The following is a 9,691-nucleotide window of genomic DNA, read 5'->3' as shown; positions in this document are numbered from 1 at the left end:
TTGTATATCCTTTTAAAGTTACATATGATCCCTACTAGGAAAGCCTATTCTTGAAAGAATTTTTTCACATTTCTTGATGCAAGTGTTTAAAAGCGTTGTAGGCTTGATAGAGTAGACATAATCCAAATGCAAACTTAAGAGTTTATCAAGAATCCTAATCTTTGTATGTAATATAGAAATATGTATCCTTTTCAATGGAATTTGCACAATGGCATCGTTGTTTAAATCATACAATCTTTACAATGCACTTTTTTGTGTTTGCCTTCCATCATTGTTTAGGGCCATAATTGGACTATTCACTTTACCTCTTAATGGTGAAGCTCCTAGGCTTCTTGTGTCAAACCAATCTAAGCCAACTTCAACTATGTTCTATTTCATCTATCATTTGAAAACCCGACCACCAAATTGGTGGTAAATTATCAAGGTTTCTAAATTTCATTTTTCTAAACTTGAAACCAACAAATATCAATGATGCTCTCAATTAAGTTGGTTCTTCCTTTTGCAATTTATTCTCCTCTTTGAGCTTCTCCAATTCTATTTCCATTGATTGCAACTTTGTGTTTACCTTAACCAATGTACTTCTTTGTCGACTATAGTTTGCCTCCCATGAACAATGGTGGCTGAATGATTGTAGTATCCCAATAAACCTAACTACACCATGGATGTCCAAAATTTGAGTGCTTGACCTATTAATGGGTCTACTAAATATAACCCTATACTTATCCACAAATTAATGTGCTTTTGCCTTCATTTGTTAACCTTTTGCAAATATGCTTTACATGCTCCCAATAGTTTACCGCCCAATTTCTTTCCTTGGAAATAGGCCGATCGGTTTTCTTGGCTATCTTCCTAGTATTTCAGACCCATGGAAAGAAGCCCATCTCTGATGTCACGCTGTTATCAATGCTATCCACAGTTAAGAATGCAAATAATCTCGTAGACCTAATCCTGCAAGTGTCACCAAAATTTGTCATGATCACCACGAAGAAGTGGATTTCTAAACAATGGTTGGGCTAAAGCCTAAATTGTCTCGTGTCTGTACAGAGTGCACTGCATATAACTTGAGCGACAATTATCCAGAAATACACTGTTGTACCTTGATATATCTTCAGTAGCTTGACTCTAGAGTTAGTACACTGCTATGCACCCATGCCAACCACTGGCAATAACCCCATACAAAAAAGAGCCGAACCTTTCATGAAAATTGATGACCTCGTGCATTTGTGAAACCAGCTTTCACAGACAAGGAACCATCCTCTGGTTCAAACACCGCTGACACATGGAGCGTGCATGAATGTTCTCTTGCACATGATTCATCCTCAGCTTTGCATTCTTCCACGTGCACAGGAGAGCGTAGCAACTTGACTCCCTGTTTCCAATATGTGGGTTCATGGCCTGAACAGACAAACTCCATTGGTTGGCATGGTTTAACTAATCATGTGGAAATTGAAAGTACCTAATGCAAGCATGCGTAACTTATGTTACCTCGTGGTCCGGTAGAAACAACTTGATTACTTTCTGAATCCATCACCCAATCTATCCACAACACTAAGCCATGACATTGGCCGGATTTTGAAACAGGAATCTAAAACAGGAGAATATTACTTAGTTATGATTGTGCTTCCTGCTTGTTGCTCTGGAGGTGAATGCATAACAAGAAAACAGACCTCACTGGAACCCCGAACCATCTCTACCATTTTTTGAAACTCAAATGTCATGATAGCAAATGGCGCTGTCAATTCCTGCAATAAAATGGGAAGTTCAGTCTTGACAATTTTGAGACCTGAAAACTCAGTTAGCAGAAGCTATGGTGTCTATGGAAGCAAAAGCGAGTATATCCAGCATTGTAGCATGCAGCGTGAACAAACATTCATGAGGAAAGGGTAAAAAGAATACTTTAACTTATGATTATGTAGAGACAGGAAATGTTCACCTACTGCTTATGAAGAAGCAAAAGCTTGACAACATTTCAGTCACAAAACCGGCTGTTCTAATGGGTGTGCAACTATGCTTTTGTCTTGAAGTGTGGTTGTGATTAGTGGGTGGCAAGGCCCTAGCATCCAATATGAAGAGCCTCCTTTTAGGGAGTAGATGCCATATATCAGAGTCATTGTTACTGGAGGTCCCTACTACTGAGTCACTCGTCTACATCTGGCCTTCCACACATGTCAAGCTACAACAGTAATAGGGAGCTTAAACCTGTGCCATAAGCACTGCATCTACACAAAAAGTAAGCATGTGCATGCAAGGTCTCATAGCCCTGTGCCAATCCCAAGCTAGTGCTTCTTGAAATTGCTCCAACATCATCTCATGAAGAGTTCTTTAAAAGATCAGTCCTTATCAATCTCGTTTTATACACATCACTCAATCTGAGCATGGTTGTCACATCTCAAGCACCTGCAAGCAGTTCTTTGTGGCCCACTGTGATATGAAAAGCTGATGTAGCTTTTGGGGCTTGGAATCATCCTAGATTCTGCAACGAAACCTTGAAGCAAACTCTGTAGCTATAAGAGTACAAGCCATTCATTTGACTTCAAATGTGAGAATCAAATAACACCTCATCACAGGTCTTAACTATTATATGGCTGTTGGGTCAGGTGCAAAGCTCACACACAGTTGAGAGAGAGTAGAGGGCCAACTGTGTTTGGAACGAGACTTTGTCAATCAGATTTATCATTTGCTTATTAAAGATCATGAATGGCTAGCAGATAAGCATAATTCCATTTGGGGACTCCATAAAAGCATGAAATGGTAGAAATCAACAGTAATGGAGGGCTGGAGCAACAAAACTCCCTTCGAATGCAAAGTGTTTCTTTGGGAAATGTTGGTAGGCCGCATTCCCCTTGCTTTAGCTCTTTCTTGACACATATTCTCTAATGGCTCTTGCTTCTTTGCACCACAAATGTGGAGACTTCTCATCACAGGTTTATTGCTTGCCTGGTGGTAAGACATGGTCCCTTTTGTCTGAGGTTTGGCACCATGTGGTGGGACCTACTCTGCGTCCCTAGGATTGGATTGGTAGGCCTAAATTTTCAGACCCTGTAAGGCCGCACATAAAGATTATGTTTCACTTGACATCATGTGGTGGGACCTACTCTGCATCCCTAGGATTGGGTGTTTGGGATGCCTGAATTTCAGACCCTGTAAGGCCGCACATGAAGATTGTGTTTCACTTCTTGTGCTTCTGGAATTGCTAGCATAACTGGACCACTCAGAATGCCTTTAACTTTGATTCCCATTCTGGTGTGCAAAGTCATATTTCTTGATTGAGAGGTCTCGTTCATTGGCAGCTTGATTTTGTGCAAGCACTGTCCCTTGGGATGACTTGTTATCATGCCAATTGGCAATTTTTTATGTTCCTCTGCTATCTTTTTAGTCTACTTGTAACTCTTGTACTTCTTCAATGATTAATATAATTACCCTTTACACATGCATGCACACGTGAGAGAGAGAGAGAGAGAGAGAGAGAGAGAGAGAGAGAGAGTAATAATGAGTGGAAGTTATCCCTGGCAGGATTGGGACCTACAAGGCCGGCTGACCTTAAGCAAAGCCTCTGCTAACCAAGTGTATCATATTCTGATTAAAGATCATCAATGGCTCGTCACCAAAGTGAATGCTTTATGGGGATTACGTAAATCCCGGTCATGGTGGAGGGAAACTGTCATGGCGGGCTGGTTGAACAAGACACCCTTCAAATGTAAAGTTTTTCTTTGGCGAATGATGGTTGGTGGTCTTCCGCTTGCTTCGGCTCTCTCCAAGCGACGAATCTCCAATGGCCACTGTTTCTTTTGCACCACTGCTGTGGAATCTGCCCGCCACCGATTTATTTCTTGCCCCATCACAAAGAAAGTCTGGTTATTTATGTCGGCTGTCTGGCAAGGAGTGGTTGGTTCCACCCTGCGCCCCTTTGATTGGGTTTTCGGGCAGCCCAAATACCCCGCTCCTGCACAGCCACATATGAAGCTCGTGTATCATTTTCTTCGATATTGGGGCTGCTGGCATAACTGGACCGTCCGGAATGCTTTTCTTTTTGACTCCGCCTATAATATTCAGCGGCATATTGCCAGGCTTAAGGGCCTCTTGTATTGGCAGTTGGATCTTCTCCGGCATTCTGATTTGCTCTCTAGGGAGGACTTACGTCCCTGGCATAGGGCAATTTCCTCTGCATCTTTGCCATGAAGTTGTAACTTGTAGCACTTAGAATCTCTTCACATGATGACTTAGACTGTCATCATGTATCTTGTAATCAAGTAATCTTGTATTTTTTTCGTAATTAATACAATTACCTTTTACGAAAATGAGTGGAAGTTAAAGCATAAAATCTCTAACATACTAGTACACTGCCAAAAGGGCATTCACACAGGAAAAATCCCTTCCTAGCACAAAGGTAAAAGCACTCGTGTGTAAGAGACCATGTAAGAGACATTCAAACAAGAATAACCTAGAGAGAATCCCCTAAAGGAATGACATGAATGTATAATAGGTGGGAAAAATCAATCCCCAAATGGTGAATAAGCCTACAGCCTTGCAAAATATTTCAAACTTCTCTCGGAAGAGACTTGGTAAACACACTTGCCAAGTTGTCCTATTGAGGGACATAAATTAAGTCAATCTCTTCAGTATGGAGCCTATCCTTGGTAGAGTGATGATGCACCTGAATGAGTTTTGTGCGAATATGGAACACAAGATTCCTCACAACTGCTGTAGCACTTAAACTGTCAGCATTGATTAGAGTGACTGTTTGTTTCACATGTAGATCCATCGATAGGCGTCCAGACTGTGAGCCATACACATTCCAATGTAGCTATAAAGGCTGCCCTATATTCATATTAACAACTAGAGCCAGTCATCATTGTCTGTATTTTGCTGAGCCAAGAAATACAGGAATCCCCAAGCATGAAACGATCCCCATTGGTGGAGATTCTATAGTTGTAAAATCCAGCGCAATAATTGTTTGTAAAAGCATGCAAGTGCAGTGGAGTGCCTTTGAAATATCTGAAGACATATCTGGTTGCTTGCCATTGCTTTGTGCCAAGGCTATGCATAAAATATGCCAACTTGGAGACCACAAATAGAATATTCGGCAATGTATTATAGAAGTATCATAAGCATCCAACAGGAGCCCCACCTCAACTAAAGCAAAGTAGTGCAAGAAACCAATATCACTAACATCAAGAGATTGCAACAAATCAGCCTTTAAGGCTGTGATCTCCCATTCATTCGGTCCACTTGATAGTATGTCATCCACATATAGAATAAGGATTCATAGATCCTTGCCGTCCTTGTAAACCTATAGCATGCTCTATGTTGGTGAGTTGCAAAACCAAGAGCAATCAAGTGAGTATGGATCTCCTCCTACCATGTCCGAGGTGCTTGCTTCAAGCCATACAAGGCCTCGTGCAAATGACACGCATTGCCCTTTGAACCTTTCTCAACAAAGTTTCATCATGTTACTCACCATTGAAAACTGCATTCTTCACGACTATCTGATGCACATGTCAATCAAACATGTGGCCAATGCAATGACATTGCATATAGTAGTCATACATGGAGTGCAAAGGTCTTATCATAGTCAATCCCAATTGTCAAGCACACCCTCTGGCAACAAGCCTTGCTTTGAGTGATCCATGCTACCATCTAGGTTGCATTTGAGCTTATAGACTCATTTTGTGCTTATAGCATGCTTGCTTGGAGACAAGTCATATAGACTCACTTTGTGCTTGCTTGGAGGCGAGTCATTATAACTCCCATGTGTCATTCTTGTAAATGGAATCCAATTCCAATTGCATGGGTACTATCTGATGCCCACTTTTGAAGCATCCTCACAACAAAAGGGCTCTTCAATGCACGTCTTAGCAACAAGTGCTTGTGCAAGAAATTTGCCTTTTGTATGATGCGTGGCTGCTCTTGTTCTACTGGGGAGTGGATTGGACTGTTAGCTATTGGGTAAAGTGTCTAATAGCCATCTCGGGACTTTTAGACTTCCTAAAAGCAACCCTCTCCTTGGCCTTGCATCACCACCATCTACCCGATCAATGGATTGAAACTCAAGCCGATTTTCAATGCTTTTGGTTGTGTTGCACAATTGCCTCAATAGGCTGCTGAAAATGGTCTTTAGTGGATGAGCATTTGAGATATTTGCATTTACTTGGATATCTTGCATTCGAACCTTGGATCTTCTATGCTCCCTTGAATACTCTTGGATGAGGCATTCTCAGAATCCAATATCCTTGAAACTATTTTGAACAGCACTCCCATCCCGTCACGACGCATTGCTGCCCCCTGCCCCGACTGTTCACGCCCACCCCCCTGACTGATCGTGCCAGCCCATTTGCTTGCCCCCCATGCTGATCCCCCCCCCCCCCCCCAGTTTGACGCACCACCCCCGACTGCTCGCCCCCGCCCCGACAACTCACGCTTGCCCTGTCTAGCTGCTGCCATTGTGACGTTCCGCCCCGCCCGTCGTCTTGGGACACACTGCCCCCCTACCATCCCCCTCCCCCAGGACGCTGCTATTTTCCCCGCGCTGCCTGCCCCCACGAAGGGGGTCATATACATAGTCCCTTGGTACAGTGGTTTCACTGTGGAGGCATTTGCACTCCACAACAAGTTTCTTCGGCACCCGGTCACCCTTCTCTTTTCTGACCTGGCGATAGAGTATCGTTAGTTGGTGGAAGACTTTGGACGGCACTTCAGCAAGGTCCTTCCCATGTCTTTCGCGGATGCAGCGACAACTGCAAGAGTCTCAAAGGTACGGGTGGCAGTGAAAGAGGTTAAGAATATCCCACAGTTCCTAGAGATTGAGGCAGGCGGACACTCCTTTAGGCAGCAGGTCATTGTGACTGGGCAGCCAAGGCAGTGCCTACACTGCCATGACTTTGGGCACCAGGCAGCAAAGTGCACGCGCTTCGGTGCTAGGGTGGCTCCATCAATGGGCCCACAGGTGGATGCGGACTGCTTCACACGAGTATAGAGACGACAGAGAGGGAGACGACAGGGGGGGGTGACCCAAGGAGTAGGTGGGGGAGCGATGCCCCCTCGACAGAGCACTCCATAACCCCCCTTGCCCGTCCCACCCGGCAGAACTGCAGTCCCTCCCACATCCACCACCCGCGCCACAGACTGCCTCGCCTGAGTTCCCACAGCCCCCACACCCACCCCCCTCCACATCCCATGCCCCCCCCCCCCCCCCACTAACCCTAGCCCACAGCCCCCCCCCACACCCGCCATGCATCCGTGTCCATCCCACCATCCCTTGATTCTCTTCCCCCCCACCACCTCCCCTACCGAGCATCCCCCCTGATCCACACTTGGTTCACGTGGTCCCCTCCAGACCCACCCCCCATCCTCCTATAGGAGGTGATGAGCCACACACACCTACTTCCTCCTCGCACCAACAATCCTCCCCCTCCCATACAGCCACCAGCTCATCCGACCCTGCCCCCCCGCCACACCTTCTCGAAACAGGCACAGCTGTTGCCACAAGAGTTCTTCCGCAGTGACCAATGGTTCTACCTGAGAGTTGCAGAGCACGGAGAGTTCCCACTATCTCTAGAGGTGGGGGTCTTCGAGGTTTGTACCTCTAGGAGGGGCAAGGTCTATCTACTAGCACCACCAGATGGACCAAACTACACCTTTTTTCTTCAGTCCTCTCACTCAGGGGAGTGGACGACTACACAGATAGAGGAAGAGTTGAAGAGTCAGGTGGCGGATCAAATCTCCCAGTGGATGGAAGATGAAGGATTAGCATTGTTTGCATAGCAATGGCTTGGGTGCATGATGGACATTAACTAGTGGGCTGGTGCCAAGGTCCCACACTTGATCATTATCTTTGGAGCCCCTCCATAGTGGAGAGCTCCGAGGGATGTGATCAAGTGGCCCCTGGCACAAGCGGCCCATTTCTACCAGAATACCGAGTCATGACTCTCAGCATGGCTGATAGATGCATTGATAGTATCACCTGGCATATCTACCACCCCTACGGTAGGTCAAGGACCACCATGGGGGATTGGAGTTCGCCATCCAGACCGGTGGCAAAGCGTACTTGGATGCCTTATAGTTTCTCCTCCTCATCAACAACCTCCACACCGAACAGATGCCTGTTCGGTCAATCACAGGTTTCCCCATGAGTTTACACCTAGCATCCTAGAATGTGAATAGCCTCCACTACAGTGGGGCACGTGGTTCCAAGAAGTTGATTGTTCGGCAGGAGCTGCAGCTTGCCTTGGCCGGACGGATCGACATCTTACTTCTACAGGGGCACAAGCTCACCCCCACCCACGCCCAGCGGGTAGGAAAGCTGCTTCCGAGCAGCTCACACACTTATTAGGAGCACACCATAGGTGCCCACGGCAGGAGTGGAGGCGTATGCACCTCTATTGGCCGGAGTCTCACTGCCTGTGTACGAGACCACAGGACGATAGTGGCAAGGAGGGTTCTATGGGTCAGATTGGATATTGGAGACTTGTGCCTTGGGAGTTCTCAATGTCTATACCCCTATGGAGGTTAGGGCACACAACAGGTTCTCGGTGGAGATCACGGATGGATTCCTAGAGGTGGACTCCTGGATCGTTGGAGGAGACTTCAACAACCTGGAGGTTTTGAAGGACTAGCAAGGCAAAGGAAGAAACTACTAGGGCAAGGCTAGGGAGGAGCAGGTGGCATGGGAGGTTTTTTCGCTAGCAGTTGGAGCATGCGATGCCTAGAGAGACCCTACCTTCCACAGGAGGGAGAGGTCATTGGACGTCTCCTTAGGATACAGGCGGCTAGGTGGAGTCCTGCTAGAGCAGTTGGACAGGTTTTATGTGGGAGAGTGGGGAGGGTCTCGTGGAGGCCAGATTGAGCAGTTGGCAGGCACCACGTTGTCCGATCAGTGCCCGGTTCTCCTGACACTTGACCCCCCAGCATCCGCCCTAGACACACGATCATGTCAGATCCCTGACTCGATCTATAGGAGGGAGGAGGTGACAAGACAGATAGAGCGAATTTGGACCAAAGAGTAGGGCAGGAGGGACCAGATAGCAGAGAAGGTTGCAGAGGTCCTAGCAGAGTCGAGAGTAGAATCTGCTAAGAGGCAACCATACAGGCCACGCAGCAGAGTTGAGAGGAGAAGAGAGCACTCAGACGGGACCTGGCAGCCACGCAGAGATTATTACAGGAGGCACCAAGGGATCCCACCCTCCACACACAGGAGGTGCGTGCAAGAGCAGCCATTGCTGGCCTAGAGGAGAGGCGCTCGGAGTTCCCTTTCCGAACCTCAGTAACCTTCTAGGTGCAAAAGGGGGACCCGATATGCAGGGAGTTCTTCCAGGTACACCAGCCTCGCACCACAGGAGAGCAGATACACAGCCTTCGGAATCAGTATGGAAGGACTCGTTCTAGCCTAAATGAGGTGATGGAGATTGCCACCGACTATTACACGCAACTTTTCTAGTAGGAGACAACTTCAGCTAGAGGACAGAGATGTACACAGCAAGTATGGAATCACAACCCGTCCCTCGTCACAGAGATGGGTCACTCCCTCCTAGTCCCCCTTCACAGAGAAGGAACTAGAGGAGGCCTTCCATACACAGGATGGGCAGAAATGCCGGAGGGAGGATGGCCTCTCCAAGGCCTTCTACACTACCTACTCGAAAGTGGTGACACGCTTTGTCTAGGATAGGAGCATCCTTGACAATGTGTTTACCTTCTT

General features: G+C 46.6%; 1 protein-coding gene across 6 annotated transcripts in view; it reads right to left on the bottom strand.

The window, feature by feature from the left end:
- Positions 1-248: 248 nt before the first annotated feature.
- PRMT7 (protein arginine methyltransferase 7) overlaps positions 249-9,691 on the bottom strand; it is a 163,506-nt gene continuing 154,063 nt past the window's right edge. For 4 of the 6 annotated variants that reach the window (XR_015690948.1, XR_015690950.1, XR_015690952.1 and 1 more), the window contains 4 exons: positions 1,668-1,742; positions 1,486-1,585; positions 1,097-1,395; positions 249-948 (listed from right to left, as the gene is read on the bottom strand). Coding sequence is in view for 1 of the 6 variants with exons in the window: in XM_087678532.1 (XP_087534658.1) it covers positions 1,196-1,395; positions 1,486-1,585; positions 1,668-1,742 (375 nt within the window). In the remaining 5 variants the exon portion in view is untranslated. Of the gene's footprint in view, positions 949-990; positions 1,396-1,485; positions 1,586-1,667; positions 1,743-9,691 lie in introns of those variants that run through there. The other 2 variants (XR_015690949.1, XM_087678532.1) reach the window with 2 other exon arrangements.

This window comes from Lygodium microphyllum, chromosome 5 (assembly GCF_053477565.2).
Source record: "Lygodium microphyllum isolate KBCC chromosome 5, Lygodium_microphyllum_v1.1.10, whole genome shotgun sequence".
In the NCBI taxonomy this organism is placed as follows: domain Eukaryota; kingdom Viridiplantae; phylum Streptophyta; class Polypodiopsida; order Schizaeales; family Lygodiaceae; genus Lygodium; species Lygodium microphyllum.
The sequence above is the reverse complement of the archived record's forward strand: the minus strand, read 5'-3'. Positions and strand labels throughout refer to the sequence as shown.